Below are 20,482 nucleotides of genomic sequence, written 5' to 3'. Positions count from 1 at the left end.
GTTACCATGCTCGGGCAACGCTGGGCTCTTCAGCTAGTATATAATAAAAACAAATGGCGTGAATTTCCCTCTATTTTTGATAACCATCACAGGTAAAGCTGAGAGCTGTGGCTGCAGCTGACTGTTGTCAGCTTTATATTGGCTGGTTATCAAAAATAAAGGGTCCCTCATGCCATAGTTTTTAATTATTTAAATAAATAATTTAAAAAAACAGCATAGGGTCCCCACATTTTTGATATTTTAACTGTTCTTCTCATGTGTCTACACAGGTGTCCTTCTTATCCTGGCTGTACTACCACTCTCATTAAGAGGAGTCAATGTGCGGACAGGATCAGACATCACCGACTGCGGCATGAAATGTCCTCATGCTGATGGTAACATAAGGTTGTCCAGAGAATGTGAAGGTAAAAACATGATCCTGATAACTCTGTGGTGTCAACGACTTATAACCCAGAAGGAAAATGAGCCCCGACTACACCTGGACACGAGCAGGGGATGCTGGACCCTGAGAGACGCCAGGAAGAGTGACTCCTGTGTGTACAATGTCACATTTTACAGGAGTCAGAAGACATTTCTGCTCTCTACAGAAATCACTGTACTGGGTAAGACATGATATTGACCGCAGAGCTAGCGGTCTACACCCCTCACCGAGACCCCCGGTCCAAGATTGGCGGTGACCAACCTTCTCCTGATACTTCCAGATCTAGTTCGCATCTCCAACATCACCAGTAACAGCAGCCGGCTGGGTGAGGACATCGCTGTGAGTGTCCAGTTCCATGGAGAGTTGACAGCTGTGACCTGGGAGGTGGACGGGGGGCTTCTCCCTGACCGATACTGGCTGATGGATGATAATAGGACGATGATTATCCCGAGAGCCCAGAGAGATGACGCCGGGAGGAGACTGCGTGTCCGGATCACAAACCCAGTCAGTGAGGAGACCCAGGAATATGAACTGGAGATTACAGGTAAGCGAAGGGGGTACTCTTTTTAGGAAAACTCCTTAGAGTAATGGACAGAACCACAGCAAGCTCTACCTTCCAGGACTAACAAATGACTAAAACCGAAATGCTGATTTTTTTTATTAGATCAAGGTTACGCACACATATCTCCTCTTGGTGAGCTCATTTGAGGGCTGGTTGTGGGATCTGCTAGGTCATTTATACGTTTACGATATCCCCAACTTTCAGGATATCTTTGCCTCTGGAGGTCCCAGGCAGGAGATATTGTCATCATGCTTCCTATCACGATCTTAACTTTCTATAGAGATGGAACATGAAATGGATAGATTCATTCATCGGACCAATATTAAGTTGGATGTCCTCTACTGGCCTCATGGCGATGTGAGTGAATGCATTATGTTTGTCCCTTTGCTACGATCCTAAAAATATATCTCCCATAAATATTGATCGATAGAAACCTCAATATTCATCACTGATCACTGGCTCCAGTGAGTCTGAGATAATTTTTTTGAACAGAGGACGTTGATTGCTTTCAACAGAGGATCCCATGTGCTATTCCACCTCTCAGTATATGAAACCTAGGCTTGTTGGCAGGTTCTCATCATATCCACCCATGGTAATTACTAACTACATGTTCATGACAGAAGGTCCTGCTTCAATGGAGAATGAAGTGTGAGCTCTTTCTCACTCACCAAGTTATAATTAAATCCATGTGCTCAATGGAGACGTCTTTATGGATTATGTACCTCACTCCTTCTATACCCCGTGTACTGGAGATTATTGGCGTGGGGTAATACTGGGGCAATTGATCTGACATATAACGTGGGTGCACATCATACTCTGATCTCTTCTATACTTTGTGTTGCTCTTGTTTTAGTCTCAGGATCGTCTCAGCAGATGTACCTGATTACGATGGCCTCTGTTTTTGCTGTTAAGCTGCTTTTCCTCCTATCTCTGGTAGGTATAAATCTTCCTCTTTTCTCTTCTTGAAATTTGTCTTCCGTCATTTGCTTACTTATTTTTCTTTTCTTTCTCACTCATCACTTTATAGAAATAAATCTAGAGATAGATCTTTAAAACTAAGACCCCCGACCTTCCCGACTGCAGACCCTGATGTGAGAGTCTCAAATATTAGTAAATGTTATTAATAATATGTAATAGTTCATGAGTCGTTCTGGAGGTCGTGTGACGGGATCATTACAGATAATGGAGAACCATAAGACCTTGATCAGTGTCTTTACCATTTTCTTCTGTCCAGGGTCACATTGGTTGGACTCTCACATTAGACATCAGCAGCAAAACCGATCTGTGCGGCATCAGCTTCTAATATGGCAAAATCTCTTTATTCCCAGAACTGATACAACCCGTAATATTCATTATAAGGACTCTGGTTTCCTCATTATACACATTGGCTCTCTGTGGTGCGCTGTTTGAATCCTATTTTTTGGGCATAAACCCTCGTGTGAAGCCGCCTCATGATGTTGATGATAATAATAATAATAATAATAATCATATTAATTTTATTTATATAGGGCCAACAAACCCCTCAATAATTCACAATAAGCAGGGACAATAAAGACATCACAAAGTAACATATACTTCACCACTTACGGGAGGAGTGAGGGTCCGGCTGCTCCAAGCTACAATCTATGAGGAAATAGGCAAAACGTCCTTGTAATGTACGATCCGGCCATCATTATAATAAATAGGCATTTCAAATAAGCTGCATGATCCGGTCACCGGCCAGTATCTGTATATGTACAGTGGGGAAATAAAGTATTTAGTCAGCCACCAATTGTGCAAGTTCTCCCCCTTATAAAGATGAGAGAGGCCTGTAATTGACATCACAGGTAGACCACAACTATGAGAGTCACAAAGAGAAAACAAATCCAGAAAATCACCTTGTCTGATTTGGGAAGATTTATTTTGCAAATTATGGTGGAAAACAAGTATTTGGTCACCTGAAAACATGCCAGATTTCTGGCTCTCACAGACCTGTAACTTCTTCTTTAAGAGTCTCCTCTTTCCTCCACTCATTACCTGTAGTAATGGCTCCTGTGTGAACTTGTTATCAGTATAAAAGACACCTGTCCACAACCTCAAACAGCACACTCCAAACTCCACTATGGGGAAGACCAAAGAGCTGTCGAAGCACACCAGAAACAAAATTGTAGCCCTGCACCAGGCTGGGAAGACTGAATCTGCAAAAGGCAATCGGCTTGGTGTGATGAAATCAACTACTGGAGCAATAATAAGAAAATGGAAGACAGGATCACTGATAATCTCCCTGGATCTGGGGCTCCACGCAAGATCTCACCCCGTGGGGTCAAAATGATCACAAGAACGGTGAGCTAAAATCCCAGAACCACACAGGGGGACCTAGTGAATGATCTGCATAGAGCTGGGACCACCGTAACAAAGGCTACCATCAGTAACACACTATGCCGCCAGGGACTCAGATCCTGCAGTGCCAGACGTGTCCCCCTGCTGCAGCCAGTACATGTCCGGGCCCGTCTGAAGTTTACTAGAGAGCCTTTGGATTATCCAGAAGAGTATTGGGAGAATGTCATATGGTCTGAAGAAACCAAAGTAGAACTGTTTGGTAGAAACAAAACTCGTTGTGTTTGGAGGAGACAGAATGCTGAGTTGCATCCAAAGAACACCATACCTCCTGTGAAGCATAGGGGTGGCAACATCATGCTTTGGGGCTGTTCCTCTGCAAAGGGACCAGGATGACTGATCCATGTACATGAAAGAATGAATGGGGCCATGTATCGTGATATTTTGAGTGCAAACCTCCTTCCATCAGCAAGAGCATTGAAGATGAAACGTGGATGGGTCTTTCAGCATGATAATGTCCCAAGCACACTGCCAGGGCAACAAAGGAGTGGCTTTGTAAGAAGCATATGAAAGTCCTTGAGTGGCCTAACCAGTCTCCAGATCTCAACCCCATAGAAAACCTTTGGAGGGATTTGAAAGTCCGTGTTGCCCAGCGACAGGCCCAAAACATCACTGCTCTAGAGGAGATCTGCATGGAGGAATGGGCCAACATACCAACAACAGCGTGTGCCAACGTTGTGAAGACTTACAGAAAACGTTTGACTTCTGTCATTGCCAACAAAGGATATATAACAAAATATTGAGATTAACTTTTGCTAAAGACCAAATACTTATTTTCCACCATAATTTGCAAAATAAATCTTGCCAAATCAGACAAGGGGATTTCTGGATTTGTTTTCTAATTTTGTCTCTCATAGTTGTGGTCTACCTATTATTATTATTATTATTATTATTTATTTATATAGCGCCATTAATTCCATGGTGCTGTACATGATAAGGGGTTACATAAAAAGTTATAGATATCATTAACAGTAAACAAATTTACAATGACAGACTGGTACAGAGGGGAGAGGACCCTGTCCTTGCGGACTTACATTCTACGGGATAGTGGGGAAGAGACAGAAGGTCGGGGGGTGCAGCAGCTCTGGTGGTGGTGAGGCGGCAGCTCAGGTGGTGGTGAGGCGGCAGAATGGTTATTGCAGGCTGTAGGCCTTCCTGAAAAGATTTTCAGGTTCCGTTTGAAGGATCCGATGGTGGTGGATAATCGGACGTGTTGAGGCATGGCATTCCAGAGGACAGAGGTTATTCTGGAGAAATCTTGAAGGCGGTTGTGTGAGGAACGAATAAGTGTGGAGGAGAGTAGGAGGTTTTGGGAGGATCGCAGATTACGTGAGGGAAGATATTGGGAGATTAGTTCAGAGATACAGGGAGGGGACAGGTTGTGGATGGCTTTGTAGGTCAGTGTTAGTAGTTTGAACTGGATTCGTTGGGGAATTGGGAGCCAATGGAGGGATTTGCAGAGGGGGGAGACAGGGGAGTAGCGAGGAGAGAGGTGGATTAGTCGGGCAGCAGAATTGAGGACAGACTGGAGTGGTGCAAGAGAGTTAGCAGGGAGGCCACAGAGGAGAGTGTTGCAGTAGTCAAGGCGGGAGATGATGAGGGCATGTATATGAATTTTAGTAGACTGAGGACTGAGGAAGGGACGGATACTGGAAATATTTTTGAGTTGGAGGTGACAGGAGGTGGCAAGAGATTGAACGTGTGGTTTGAAAGACAGGGCAGAGTCGAGAGTTACTCCTATGATGTCAATTACAGGTTCTGTCTTTATAAGTGATAGAACTTGCACAATTGGTGGCTGACTAAATACTTTTTTCCCCAATGTATGGCCCGATCACCAGTCAGTATATATGTACATATATTATTCGAGTGTAAGAGAAGGATAGGGCCTTTGTTGTGACCTGTATTCTGGTGGCAGCTGTCCAGTCCTTCCCCTACATGAAACAATACTCTTCTCCTCGGCATACCTGCATCTCCAGATCCAGCTTCACCTGGGCACTTCCCAGGCCATAACGGTCCCTCTTCTAGGCAACCCCCATCAATGGAGACACGGTCCGAGACAACTTTAACACTTTCTTTACTTAGGATTTCGCACGTTACATCCACAGTTGTTATATAACATTTGCTTGCTTCCTCATCTTTCCCTTGCTTGTTGACACGTTTGTGCAGTACACGCCCAGACCTGACCGTACTAGACTGCTTCCCAGTTCCTTCCTGGCCTGACCTCACTATAATGACATTTCCTTCAGCCTGTTTTGCCCCAGACACGAATTCATCAATCACTACGTTTGGTGGCCCCTGACGAAGCATCCAGCCGAATCTGTACCGATATTGTCGAAGTTCCAACTCCTTTCATCTCCTTAGTCCAGACAACTTCTGCCCTAAAAGCATTGGCCCAGGCGGTAAGATGCCACATCTTCCTTTTCCTGTTCTGACCCACTGCTAAGAAATACAGTGGCAGTGGATAAAGTGGTCTATAACGACTTAACGTTATGTGGCTGCCGAGCTGTCCGGGACTAAACCACTTTTCATCACTAACCTTAACTCTCAGCAGCCCCTCCTACAATTAACCCTCTATGAACATCCTTTCAGGCCCCACTAGTATGCCCCCATCTAGTGGCCCACAACATAATTACATCTATCCAGTTTATGGGGAGACTAAGAGTGCCCTCCTCTAATGTCCCAAGAAGGATACCCTAACTTTCCCTGACTGTACATATACAAAGAACACATAATATATATACAATACTATAATACAGGAATACAAAGCAATATATTACCGTTTTTTATATAATGGTAACACATTCAAGTGGCAATACCATAAACAATGAGCGGTAATACATAGTTATACATGTAGCAGTACCGCAGGCAATTATCATAAAACACATCTGTAAACATCAGAAACCGGAAAACAATCAGAGGAAAGGGAAGCATGAAGACATTATATCTTACCCTCTTACACGGTCACCAGCCAGTATCTGTATATGTAAATGTATGACCTGGTCATCAGTCAGGATCTCTATATGTACACGTATGATCCGGTCACCAGCCAGTAGCTGTGCAGAATGGTATTTAATAGAAAGAAATGCAAGATTCTACATCTGGAAGAAAAAAAATGAAAATTACATCTATAGAATGGGAGGAATAGAACTAAGCAACAGCTCGTATGAAAAAGACTTGGGTATACTAATAGATTACAGACTTCACAGGAGTCAACAGTGTGATGCAGCAGCAAAAAAGGCAAACACATTTGTATGATGTATAAAGAGAAACTGAGTCTAGATCACGTGAAGTAATTATCCCCCTCTACTCCTCCTTGGTCAGGCCTCATCTGAAATACTGGGTCCAGTTCTGGCCACATTTTAAAAAAGACGTAGAAAAACTGGAGCAAGTTCAGAGAAGAGCTACCAGGATCATGAGTGGACTGCAAAGTATGTCCTACGAGGAACGGTTATAGGATCTGGGAAAGTTTAGCTGCAAAAAGGCTAGAGGAGACTTAATAGCTGTCTACAAATATCTGAAGGGCTGTCACAGTGTAGAGAGATCATGAGTATTCTCATTTGTACATGGAAACAGGAAGAGCAATGGAATTAAACTGAAAGGTAGAAGATACAGATTAGATTTTAGAAAAAACTTTTTGACTGTGAAGGTGATCAATGAGTGGAACAGGCTGTAACGAGAGGACGTGAGTTCTCATTCAATGTAAGTTTCCAAACAGAGGCTGGACAGACCTCTGTCTGAGGTGGTTTAGTGAGTCCTGCATTGAGCAGGGGGTTGGACACGATGACTCTAGAGGTGTCCAGGATCTGTATATATACATAAATCCAAGATCACCTCCAATTGGAGTACAGATCAACATCAGAGCATTTCAAATGGTAAAATATAATTACTTTTATTAATACAAATATCAAAACATTAAAAGACATACAAGTTTCCAAGATCAGTGCTGTATATATACATGTATGATCCGGTCACCGGCCAGTATCTGTATATGTACATGTATGATCCGGTCACCGGCCAGTATCTGTATATGTACATCTAGGATCCGGTCACCGGCCAGTATCTTTATATGTACATGTAGAATCCGGTCACCGGCCAGTATCTTTATATGTACATGCATGACCCGATCACCGGCCAGTATCTGTATATGTACATGTAGGATCCGGTCACCAGCCAGTATCTTTATATGTACATGTAGGACCCGGTCACCGGCCAGTATCTGTATATGTACATGTAGGACCCGGTCACCGGCCAGTATCTTTATATGTACATGTAGGACCCGGTCACCGGCCAGTATCTTTATATGTACATGTAGGACCCGGTCACCGGCCAGTATCTTTATATGTACATGTAGGACCCGGTCACCGGCCAGTATCTTTATATGTACATGTAGGACCCGGTCACCGGCCAGTATCTGTATATGTACATGTATGACACGGGCACCGGCCAGTATCTGTAAATGTACATGTAGGACCCGGTCACCGGCCAGTATCTTTATATGTACATGTAGGACTCGGTCACCGGCCAGTATCTGTATATGTACATGTAGGACCCGGTCACCGGCCAGTATCTTTATATGTACACGTAGGACCCAGTCACCGGCCAGTATCTGTATATGTACATTTAGGATCCGGTCACCGGCCAGTATCTTTATATGTACACGTAGGACCCAGTCACCGGCCAGTATCTGTATATGTACATGTAGGATCCGGTCACCAGCCAGTATCTGTATATGTACATGTAGGACCCGGTCACCGGCCAGTATCTGTATATGTACATGTAGGACCCGGTCACCGGCCAGTATCTTTATATGTACATGTAGGACCCGGTCACCGGCCAGTATCTGTATATGTACATGTAGGACCCGGTCACCGGCCAGTATCTGTATATGTACATGTATGACCCGGTCACCGGCCAGTATCTGTATATGTACATGTATGACACGGGCACTGGCCATAATGAGGAGGAGCTGATGATCCACATTGCTGAATGTTGCAGAGAGATCCAGGAGAATCAGAAGTTAGTAGGGACCATTACATCTCACTGTTAGTAGATCATTAGAGACTTTAGTGAGGGCAGTTTCAGTGTAAAAGGGTCAAGAAGGGAGTGATCTGAAAAATGGTGGATTAGCCGAGAATGGATCAAACGTTTCAGGAGTTTAGAAAAAAAGGGGAGATTGCAACAGATCTGTAGTTAGCAGCACCGTTCTGGTCGAGGGATTATTTTTTAAATAAAGGGGATATGATGGTGTGTTTGAATGAAAAGGGAAAGATATCGGTGGGGGGAGAGAGGTTAAATATTTTAGTTAAGTAGGTAGTGACAACAGGGAGAATGGTTTGAAGAGTCATACAGTGTGGACTTCAAAGGAGCGAAACATAACTGAGAGTATCGGGGGTATAACCTGGAAAGCACATTGTGATGAAAGGAGCAGACCAAGACCTCCATCTTGTCTGCTTTCAGGTCTGGCAGTACGACCATACGAAATAGCAGCAGCGATGAAGGTGTTCGACTGCTGGATCCAGGTTTCAGTGAGAGCCAGAAGGTTAAGGAAATTAGAAAAGAAGAAATCGTGAATGTATGGGAGTTTGTTGTACACTGACCTGGTATTCTAGAGGGCACAATTAAAAGAGACAGGAGAAGCTGAGCACTGAATGTTAATTAGATTAGTAGGGTTTCTATATGCAGCAAGAAGAGAGATATTAATACTAGTGGAAGGAGGACGGGTGGTAGTGGATGGTTTGTAGTAATTGAGAAATGTCAGTCGAGCCTGAGCATTGTACATGGGAGAGGATAGGAGAGGGACTTATGTCGAGAGAGGGCGCACAATGTGTTCAAGGGCGGTAAATGTGAAAGAGAGCAGCAGCTAGAACAAAGTTGAAACAAAGATGTGGAAAATAAATAATGTAGTACAACTGAACAAAAAGCATGTTTGTTTGTGTATCTTGCATGGATTACCTGTCTAATGCCCGGCTGAACTCTCCTGTTAAACTGCAATGCACTTTGAAAATATTGCACGGTGAATATTGTACAACTTGCAATGTTGATGTGCTATTCAGTGCAGTAGAGACAGAATCTTGTGCTGCCTCCAGGCTGCCATTTATGGCCCATCCAGAACTGGAGACCGACAATGTGACAGTCTCAGAGGAGCCTTTTTGTGCTGATTCTTCCCTGTGGACGAGTCTAAGATATTGTATAACTAAAGATAAAGCTCGTCCCTTCTGCTGCTCCGAGGGCTCAGATAACATAACTGAGGCGTCTGATGCCTATTCCAGGCTCCTCTCTACTTACTGATGAACTGTATCATGATATTACCCATCCCATGACCCCATCACGTGATGTCCGGTGACCGGGCACCGCCGGAGCTTGAGCAGCCCGGACCATAAATCGTCCTTGAGTATATTCAACTCTAATTCACTTAAATCATCTTCAAAATTCATAAGCTAGACCAGAAACCCTAATCTTACGATCTTATTGGGGCACCCCATAACTATTACCTGGGGGCAGGTACGGACTGGGGCTGAAATTCAGCCCTGGCATTTGAAATCACACAGGTTCATGCTGTCCCCGTCCCTAAGCACCAGATGGAATATATTACTACTAATATTACCCTGGATGGAGCAAAGCAAGTGACTGAGTCAGCGACTTTGTGTTAGAGTCATAGAATCGTAGAGTTGGAAGGGACCTCCTGGGCCATCTGGTCCAAACCCCTGCTCAAAGCAGGATTCGCTAAATCATCCCAGTCAGATGTCTGTCCAGCCTCTGTTTGAAGACTTCCATTGAAGGAGAACTCACCAATTCTCGTGGCAGCTTGTTCCACTCATTGATCACTCTAAGGCCGGGATCACACTTGCGATTTAAACGGCCGAGTTTCGCATGGTAATACACGGCGCTGCCGCCGGGACTCAGGAGCGGGGCATGCAGCGCCATGTATTGCTATGCGGCCGCATGCCCCGCTCCTGAGTCCCGGCAGCAGCGCCGTGTATTACCATGCGAAACTCGGCCGTTTAAATCGCAAGTGTGATCCCGGCCTAACTGTCAAAAAGTTTTTTCTAATATCTAATCTGTGTCTCCTCCCATTCGGTTTCATCCCATTGCTTCTAGTCTTTCCTTGTGCAAATGAGAATAAAGTTGATCCTTCTACAGTGTGACAGCCCTTTAGATATTTGTAGACAGCTATTAAGTCTCCTCTCAGTCTTCTCTTTTGCAAGCTAAACATTCCCAAATCCTGCAACCTTTCCTCATAAGACAGGGTTTGCAGACCGGTCACCATTCTGGTTGCTCTTTTCTGAACTTGCTCCAGTTTTTTGATGTCTTTTTTAAAATGTGGTGCCCAAAACTGGACACAATATTCCAGATGAGGTCTTACCAAAGAGGAGTAGAGGGAAATAATGACTTCACGTGATCTAGACTGTATGCTTCTGTTAATACATCCTAGAATTGCATTTGCCTTTTTTGCTGCTGCATCACACTGTTGACTCATATTCAGTCTGTGATCTATTAGTATACCCAAGTCTTTTTCACATGTGCTGTTGCTTAGGCCTATTCCTCCCATTCTGTATATGCTTTTTTCATTTTTATTGCCCAGATGTAGTACTTTGCATTTTTCCCTGTTAAAAACCATTCTGTTAGTTGCTGCCCACTCCTCCAGTTTATTTATATCTTTTTGAATCCTCTCTCTCTCTTTTCTAGTATTAGCTATCCCTCCTAGCTTTGTGTCATCAGCAAATTTAATCAGTTTACCCTCAATTCCTTCATCTAAATCGTTGAAAAAGATGTTGAACAATACAGGGCCCAGGACAGAGCCCTGTGGTACCCCACTTGAGACATTCTTCCAACTGGATGTGCAGCCATTTACGACCACTCTTTGGGTCCGATCACTAAGCCAGTTATGAATCCACCTAACAGTTGCCTTGTCCATTCCATACTTAGTCATTTTTTCAATAAGGATTGTATGAGATACTTTGTCAAATGCTTTGCTGTGTTCCGTCACAACTCTTAACAGTATGGGTGTCTTGAGAACACCGATTCTGTTAACAACGTAGCAGACAAGGCAGCCCACAACAAGACAGGCCCTTCTGGCATTTGCCAGAATTGCCAGATGGCCAGTCCGGCCCTGCCTGGGGGGCAGTGATTACCTGAGTTGCCTGATAGATTACCAGTCCTTACCAGTACAACATGGCAGCCAGTGCCTGGTAGTCTTCTAATATGATGTGGAGGCCGAGGAGGAGCCGGCGGGTACTCAGCGCTGATGTCAGCCATACTGTCTTGTCAGGATCTGTCTCTGTACTGTGCTCTGTGCTGACGGCTCTTCTCCTCTTCTCTTTAGGTTCTACTGTCCGGCTGCTTCTCTCTGGAGATGTTCTGCTTCCAAAAATTCTAGAGGTGCGAAAAAAAACACAACCTTCAGTTCATAGCAAGTTCTTCCTTGTTTTGGCTTATTCCATAACCCCTTCCCATCGCAGCCACATTTGTTTTTGCATTTTTGTGTTGTCCTCCCGTTCGTCTAAGAGCCATAATTTTGCTATTTTTCTGTTGACCGCCGTATGAGCCTTAGTTTTTTTGCAGGACGAGTTTTAGCTTTAAATGACATCATTCCCTTTACTATATAATATTTTGAAAACAGAAATAAAGTCCAAGTGCAGGGAAACATGACAGAAATGCACTTCTATCACTGCGCATTGCATTTTTTTCTTCAGCTTTGATAATGTAGTAGATGTGACCTGGTAACGATTCTCCACATTAGGGCTCATATTCACTTGCGAGAATCGTGCGAGTCTCTCACATGAAAACCTAGCACTGCCGCCGACACTCGGACCGGAGTGTGCGGCTACATGTATTTCTGAGCAGCTGCACGCTCCATTCCCAGTGCCGGCGGCAGTGCCAGGTTTTCATGCGAGAGACTCGCACGATTCTCGCAAGTGAGTATGAGCCCTTAGTGTGAGTGCGGCGATACCAAACTTGGGTATATTGATGCATATATTTTATTATTAGGACTGGTGGGAAAAAATCTGATTTTTTTAAATAGTTTATTTCACCTTTCATAGTGATCCATCATCCATATGTTTTAGTTTTTCCTTTGATTAAGGCTAGTTTCACACTAGCGTTACCAAGCGCAGCGCAGGGCCGCCGCTAAGCTCCACCCCCAGCCATGCCCCCTCCGGTCAGCTCCTCCTCTGGGCGCATGATGCTGCATGCGACCAGTGTACCCTATATTTAGCGTTGGGTACGCTGGCCGTGCGCTGGTATGGTTTTGCCTGCGCATGCACCCTTTTTCGCTGCGCCGTGCGCCAAACGCACTCTGTTGCATTTTTGTGCGCTCGGCGCAGCGCAAAAAGGGCGCATGCGCAGGCAAAACCAAAAATTCTATTTTATTTTTGCTTCATGGTGTTTATTGTTTTATAATTTTGTAGATCAGACTTTCCTGGATGCCCCAATAACAAATATAAAAAAGATTGAAATACATAAATATATCTTTAAATTTAATGGGGGAAAAGTTGGGGATCTGGAATTTTATGTGGTTTTGTTTTTTAAATATTGTTTTAAACTTTTATTTTCACAATTCAGTTTAGTTTTTAGTTCACTTAGGAGCCTTCAGCTTGGAGTCGTCTGATCGCTCGCTCAATATTCTGCCATACAGCTGCATAATCCAAGTCTCCTACGTACAGCCCCATAGCTGCTGTCAGGGGCAGATTCTGGCAGTGTATCCGCTCCTGAGCTGCTCTGTAGTTCGGCAGCGACATGAGAACCATTTCCAGGTAGACAGAAGTTGTTTATTGACTTTGTTGGGGAAAAAAAATTGATTCCGCTATTGTGTGCTGTGCTTTTTTATGCTGTTTACTGAGGAATTTAAATACAGCACTTTATTAAGTGGGTTGTTACAATTGTGATGATACGGAATGTGGGTATTTTTTAATACTTTTAACAGGATAAACTTTTATTTTTGCATTTCTTGGCCCTTATTAATATGCTTTATTAAACTGTAAATCTGAAAAATAAAATAAAATCTACATGAAATTAAAATCCTCGACTCTGCCCTCTCTTTCAAGCCACATATCCAAGCTCTTGCCTCCTCCTGCCATCTCAAACTCAAAAATATTTCCCGGATCCGTGCATTCCTTGACCATGAAACCACAAAAACACTAGTGCACGCCCTTATCATCTCCCGCTTCGACTACTGCAACCTCCTACTCTCTGGCCTCCCCTATAGCACTTACACCACTCCAATCCATCCTACACTCTGCTGCCCGACTAATCCACCTGTCTCCCCGCTCTACCCTGGCCTCTCCTCTCTGCCAAGCCCTTCACTGACTTCCTATCATCCAGAGACTCCAGTACAAAACCCTAACCATGACATACAAAGCCATCCACAACCTGTCTCCTCCATACATCTGTGACCTCATCTCCCGGTACTTACCTGCACGCAACCTCCGATCCTCACAAGATCTCCTTCTCTACTCCCCTCTTATCTCTTCTTCCCACAACCGCATACAAGACTTCTCCCGCACATCACCTCCTACTCTGGAACTCTCTATCACAACATATCAGACTCTCGCCTACCATGGAAACCTTCAAAAAGAACCTGAAGACCGACTTCTTCTGACAAGCCTACAACCTGCAGTGATCCTCAGTCTACTGATCCGCCGCATGACCAGCTCTATCCTTTCCTAGTGTATCCTCACCCATCCCTGTAGACTGTGAGCCCTCGCGGGCAGGGTCCTCTCTCATTCTGTACTTTTGTGTCTTGTATTGCTCATGTTCAATGTATTGTCTATATTTGCCCCTTTTCACATGTAAAGCGCCATGGAATAAATGGTGCTATAAAAATGTATAGTAATAATAATAAAGATATTCTGAATGTAATAGTGTAATTCCCGTCTGATAACACCAGAGGGAGCTGTAGCAGAATGAAAAATGGCGGCATACAGGAGATCACCTCCATATTACAGCGGGTGTTATAGAGGATTATACAGCTATAATGGAGATCAGGAGTCAGTGATGTTCTCTCTTATACACAGTAAGCTTAGAGCGTCTGACATCGTACAAGAGCCGAGTCCGCCATAATAACCTGATGTAATCTGATGTCAGCTACTGGATGGAGATAATGTAATGTTCTGTATGAGACGAGAAATAATCCCTGGTGGTCTAGTGTCTTATACAGGGGTACGCAGTGCTCATGTTGCTCAGGGTGTGGGGTCCGTGGCTTGTAAATCCAATAGAAATAACCGGATCCTGGAGGAACCAATCTGTAGAAATCTTGTAGAGAAGCCCAGAGGTGAAACTCTCATCATCTCCTCCATAGTTATATGGAAACTGAGGAGGGTGGGGCTTAGTCAGGGGGAGGGGCTTCGCATAACTTGTCTATTGCAGACAGCACAGAGGGGAGAGGCTCCTGCTGCAGTCAGGCGTACAAATAAGTATCAGGGTCTAAGATGAGATACAGGGTCTGTCAGTTACCAGCCTCAGCTCCCTCAGTACCCGAGGATGAATACTGTCCAGCCGGGGGCTTTACCATCAGCTCAATCACAGCCGGACATCTTCTGGTGATAATATACAGTTAGTGATTTTCCGGGTGGACCTCGATCTCTGCGCTGCTGTATGATATCGGCACAGGCCGCTCATCGGAGGAGTACGGGGTTGATATCTCCGCCGTACCTTTCACCTGTACAATTATATTCATCTCTTAGGTGCCGATATCGTCAGAGTTTTCTTCTTTCTTGTATTATTATACTTTATAACATTTCTTGACATTTATTTTACTATCTTTAGGACTTTTCTGCGGTAACTTTGTAGCTCGGTTTCTTTTCCATTTCCTCTTGAGGCCGTTATTCGCCCGGATGTTATTTCTGACCCCTCGGCCTTCACTGTTACAGAAGCCTTTATCTGTGTCTTATTAGGCTTATGTCTGTATTGTTTATCCAGAATGGTTTCTTTTTACACCTGGACATTGTGTTACCAGAGGGTGTGAACATCAGCGTCCACCATCACACTCCTCCGCCATATTGTGCTCACACATAACACGAGCGCCCTCCACCGAGAACGGCCGACTGACAGGAAGGAGACGACGGCCTCAGACATTCCCTAAGCCTCTGAGGTAAAAGGAAAGCCGAGCTCTGATTGGTTGTGCTGATATAATGAAAGCTGAGCTCTGATTGGTTGTGCTGATATAATAAAACCGACCTCTGATTGGTTGCTCTGGTAAAATATAAGCTGAGCTCTGGTTGCTATGGGCAGCACAGACAGTTTTCCTGTCAGACAGATCTGAGGCCTGATGAGCCTCCTCCTGTACAGCGCCTCATTGCCAGGCAGAGCAGGATGATGTCCGCGCCTCACACTCCGTGGTGGAAATCCATGTTCAGGTTACAAAATGTCCCTCAGTTCCGCCCTTCTGTCTCCTGCCCCCAGTATAACATTACAGTGATGATGGTGATGAACTGGAGATGGCAGCAGATCTAAACAGGACTGAAATCCGTCTCCACAGGAATCAGCCGTCAATGTGAGAAGGTGGAGAAGATGGCGGGACCCCCTCTCTGAAGACCCCCGTCATTACATCCAGTGTCACCTGTGTATTATAGCGCGTCATGGAGGCTGCAGTTTTCTCATAGTAGGGGGGTGTCAGGGTTAACTGTAGGCCCGGGCCATAGTGGGGAGAAGATGAGCACTCAGGGTTAGTGCCTCTTATTATAGTCTTGGTTGAGAAGAAAGGACACCCTCAGTCAGTTCTGATCACAGGTGTGTGAAGAACAGACCTACAAGGGAACATGTATTCAGCAAGCAATGGCGGCAGTTTCTCCTCATAGAAGGCAAGCTCGTGACCTACTGGAAGTGGATCTTAAGCAAGTCTCAGTGTTACCTTTAGGCCTTTGTGAATAAATATGGGATCCACCAGGCTGGAGCCCATCAGTAAGTTGGTGGCTGAGCGAGCTGCCATACACCGTTCACAGAGTGCAGTTAGGCACAGCGCAACACATGGCCCCACATAGCCCTGTACTGGGAACATGGAGGCCCTCAGCGCAGCCTGTTATCCATCTGCAACATTCTCCACAAGGAAAGTGCTGCCGTCCGCATCCATCAACTGTGACCCTCTGTCACACTGTACAGATGGAAAACGTAAGTATCATTCCGGCTACCCATGGTACATATGTTCCAAATTCACTAAACAAGACTATTTTCATATATCTGTCAGTCTTCCTCATCGTGGAGCTAAAGGGTCTCAGTGTGTCACAAACAGTGGCAGAACATAGTCAGCAGCAGAAATACATGAACACACACAGGGACCCCTTTGTAGGATACTTTTGGACGCTTCCCCCACTAGTGCAGAGGCCCCGGGATGTATCCATCGTGTAGCTGCTGGCCGGTGTAGTGAGGTGAAGGAGGCGTAAATCTATAATTTTATATATATGCACTAGCTGAACAGCCTGGCGTTGCCCGGGCATAGTACTTAACTGTGGGTCCCGCTCTCTTCCTGAACAGCCCCGCTCTCCACCCGCCATCACACTCTCTCCTTCCGCAGCCCCGCTCTCCACCTGCCGTCCCGTTGTATCCCTCCGCAGCCGCGCTCTATATCCGTGTCCCGCTGTCCCTCCACAGCCCCATTCTCTCCCTCCACATCCCCTCTCTCTCCCTCCACATCCCCTCTCTCTTCCTCCACAGCCCTGCTCTCCCGTTCTCATCCTCCACAGCCCTGCTCTCCCGCTCTCTTCCTCCACAGCCCTGCTCTCCCGCTCTCTTCCTCCACAGCCCTGCTCTCCCGCTCTCTCCCTCCACAGCCCCTCTCTTCTTCCACAGCCCTGCTCTCCCGCTTTCTCCCTCCACAGCCCTGCTTTTCCGCTCTCTCCCTCCACAGCCCCTCTCTTCCTCCACAGCCCTGCTCTCCCGCTCTCTCCCTCCACAGCCCTACTCTCCCGCTCTCTCCCTCCACAGCCCCTCTCTTCCTCCACAGCCCTGTTCTCCCGCTCTCTCCCTCCACAGCCCCTCTCTTCCTCCACAGCCCTGCTCTCCCGCTCTCTTCCTCTACAGCCCTGCTCTCCCGCTCTCTCCCTCCACAGCCCCACTCTCTTCCTCCACAGCCCTGTTCTCCCGCTCTCTCCCTCCACAGCCCCTCTCTTCCTCCACAGCCCTGCTCTCCCGCTCTCTCCCTCCACAGCCCTGCTCTCCCACTCTCTCCCTCCACAGCCCCTCTCTTCTTCCACAGCCCTGCTCTCCCGCTTTCTCCCTCCACAGCCCTGCTTTCCCGCGCTCTCCCTCCACAGCCCCTCTCTTCCTCCACAGCCCTGCTCTCCCGCTCTCTCCCTCCACAGCCCTACTCTCCCGCTCTCTCCCTCCACAGCCCCTCTCTTCCTCCACAGCCCTGCTCTCCCGCTCTCTTCCTCTACAGCCCTACTCTCCCGCTCTCTCCCTCCACAGCCCTACTCTCCCGCTCTCTCCCTCCACAGCCCCTCTCTCTCCCTCCACAGCCCCACTCTCTTCCTCCACAGCCCTGCTCTCCATGCACCGTCCTGCTGTATCCGTCCGCAGCCACGCTCTCCATCCACGTCCCACTCTGATGCTTCGTGAGTGGTTGGTGTCCCACTGCTGCTTTGTGATTGATTGGTGATACACACACATACATACATTCACTTTTATATATAGAGATATTTACATGTATAATGTAAAGACAAAATTATGTCACAGCTCACCTCCTATTGTAAAATGACTGATACCACCTCTATATACAGTAGATAACAGGATCCACCATTCACAATAGGTGATGTCACAGCTCACCTCCTCCTGTACAATGACTGATACCACCTCTATATACAGGAGATAACAGGATCCATCATTCACAATAGGTTATCTACTTTATATAGAGGTGTTATCAGTCACTGTACATGAGTAGGAGGTGAGCTGTGACATCACATTTTGTGAATGGTGGATCTAGTTATTTATTGAGATTTTATTGGTCATTGTATGGATGGGGGAGAAGGTAAGCTGTGACATCACATATTGTGATTAGTGGATCCTATGTTATCTACTGTATATAGAGATGTTATCAGTCATTGTACGGGAGGAGGAGGTGAGCTGTGACTTCACCCTTTGTAAATTAAGGATCCTGTGTTGTCAGCAGTATATAGAGGTGTTATCACTAATTGCACATGAGGAGGAGGTGAATTGTGACATCACCTAATGTGAATGGTGGATCATGTGTTATATATTGTATATAGGGATGTTATTGGTCTTTGTATGGATGGGGGAGAAGGTGAGCTGTGACATCACAAATGGTAATTAGTGGATCCTTATCAGCTGTATATGGAGGTGTTATCACTCAGTCATTGTAAAGGAGGTGGCGGTGAGCTGTGACATCATGTATTGTGACTGGTGCTGGTGGATCCTGTGTTATCTACTGTATATGAAAGAGTTATCAATCATTGTAGAGGAGGAGGAGGTGAGCTGTGACATCACTTATTGTGATAGGTGGATCCTATGTTATGAGCTGTATATGAAGGCACTATTTGTCATTATAGTCCTGCCTCTGATAGATAATGTGAAGCCTTACAGAAAACTCATCATGAAAGGACAGGAAAAATGCCTCTAAAAAAGCCCTCGTGGACAGTGTGAAAATTTTAAAATTACTAAATTTGTTTATAAAGATTAAAATATATGGATCATAACAAATTATTTAATTTTCAGATAATAATTTCCCTTTAAGTCTGTAGTAATACCTCCTGTTTTTCAGCTCCAAGGCAGAGAACACTTTTTCATTGTCACATCTACAGTCCCACTTTACAACTCTCACGCCTCCTAAAGGGGTTTTCACTGCTTTGTTATAATAAATTCATTGTCCAAGTGTGCTATAAAAAATAAACCTCTAAATAAGGGCTTCCAATGACTGGTGGCTCATGTGAAACACTCTGTATACATCGGTCCTCAGACAGAGAGGTTCCGCGCTCAGAGATGCAGGAAGCAATGCAGACACCAGAAACAGTTTAAATGAATGTTACTCAGAAGACAGCAATGATCTTGATGATTACAAAGTTTCTTTAAAAAGTAACAGACTTGAACAAGGATGGAAAGTTTGGTTTACAAGAACAAACTAACCTTGGTGGCACTTTGCTCACACTTGGGACAGCCTGCTGGCAAACACCTCAGCAGCACTTTCTTCATGTAGACACAATCTCCTTGTGTCCTTGATAGTGAAGCGCAGCACACATCTGCAGTACTGAACAATACAGCTTCTTATTGTCATATGTCTTGGAAGTGATACCCTGCAGTAGCTGCTGTCTGGCAACGTGCAGCCCACTCACTCAGTTACCACATCAGTTCCTCCCGTGCAGCCACTGTACTCGAATGAGGCTTCAGACACTTATATGTGATCCATACAGTTAACAATACGGGTCCTGCTACATTTAGCGATGCACCAGTGATCCCGACAACAAAACGACCCGGTCAGGATCGCTCGTGCATCGCTAAGTGGTCACTAGTGAGCTGCCAAATAGGCAGATCTCACCAGCGACCCAGCAGCGATCCAGCGATGCTCGGCCGTCGCTCTTACCTGTCACACCGCAGCGATGATGATGATTTCGGCCTGCGTCCATGCGTCGCTAGTCGGCGCCAGCGGGAAGCCAACGAGGAGAAAATGGCCCTGGACGTTCACGCGCCACCAGCGATATCCAGCGGGGGGGCCGGTCGGAGGTGTCACATGTAGCGAGATCGCTAGCGATATCACTGTTGCGCCACGCTTTAGCAATATCGCTAGTGATCTCGCTATGTGTAAAGCCCCTTTAGCCTCTGTGCTCCCGTCTATTGTGTGAATTCTTTGCTCGTATGACGGCTATTCTTTGTTTTGTTGGATGACACAGTCTGTCCTCACAGGAACAATCCTTGATGCTCCACTCTGTGGTGATTTACCCTCTCTCTGAAATGGCCGCTCCTTCATCTGCATGGGGCCGACTATAACCTCTGCAGTGCAGCAATGGAGCTTCTTGTATGTGCCTCTGTAGCCCTCGTCAGTTCCATGGTGGCACACCAAAAGGCAAAACACTAAGCTTGCTTTTACTTTCTAACTTAGCATTGTGAAGACATCTTTATTTGAAAAAAAGCACGCCCTGGTAAATTCTCTTCTTTTACTCATTTATTACCATAAAAAAAAT

The 20,482-nt window shown here is 45.6% G+C and overlaps 1 protein-coding gene across 1 annotated transcript; it reads left to right on the top strand.

Moving 5' to 3' along the window:
* The first annotated feature begins 206 nt into the window (after positions 1-206).
* LOC141091559 (uncharacterized) lies at positions 207-12,111 on the top strand. The gene is made up of 4 exons (XM_073577225.1): positions 207-602; positions 702-965; positions 1,837-1,916; positions 11,683-12,111. Exons 1-4 carry the CDS (start codon positions 353-355, stop codon positions 11,734-11,736), a joined length of 648 nt encoding a protein of 215 aa, XP_073433326.1. The 5' UTR covers positions 207-352; the 3' UTR covers positions 11,737-12,111.
* The last annotated feature ends 8,371 nt before the right edge of the window (positions 12,112-20,482 follow it).

This window comes from Dendrobates tinctorius, unplaced genomic scaffold (assembly GCF_039654945.1).
Source record: "Dendrobates tinctorius isolate UK_male_01 unplaced genomic scaffold, ASM3965494v1 ptg000054l, whole genome shotgun sequence".
Taxonomy (NCBI): Eukaryota; Metazoa; Chordata; class Amphibia; order Anura; family Dendrobatidae; genus Dendrobates; species Dendrobates tinctorius.
This window is presented reverse-complemented; position numbering and strand designations above follow the sequence as displayed.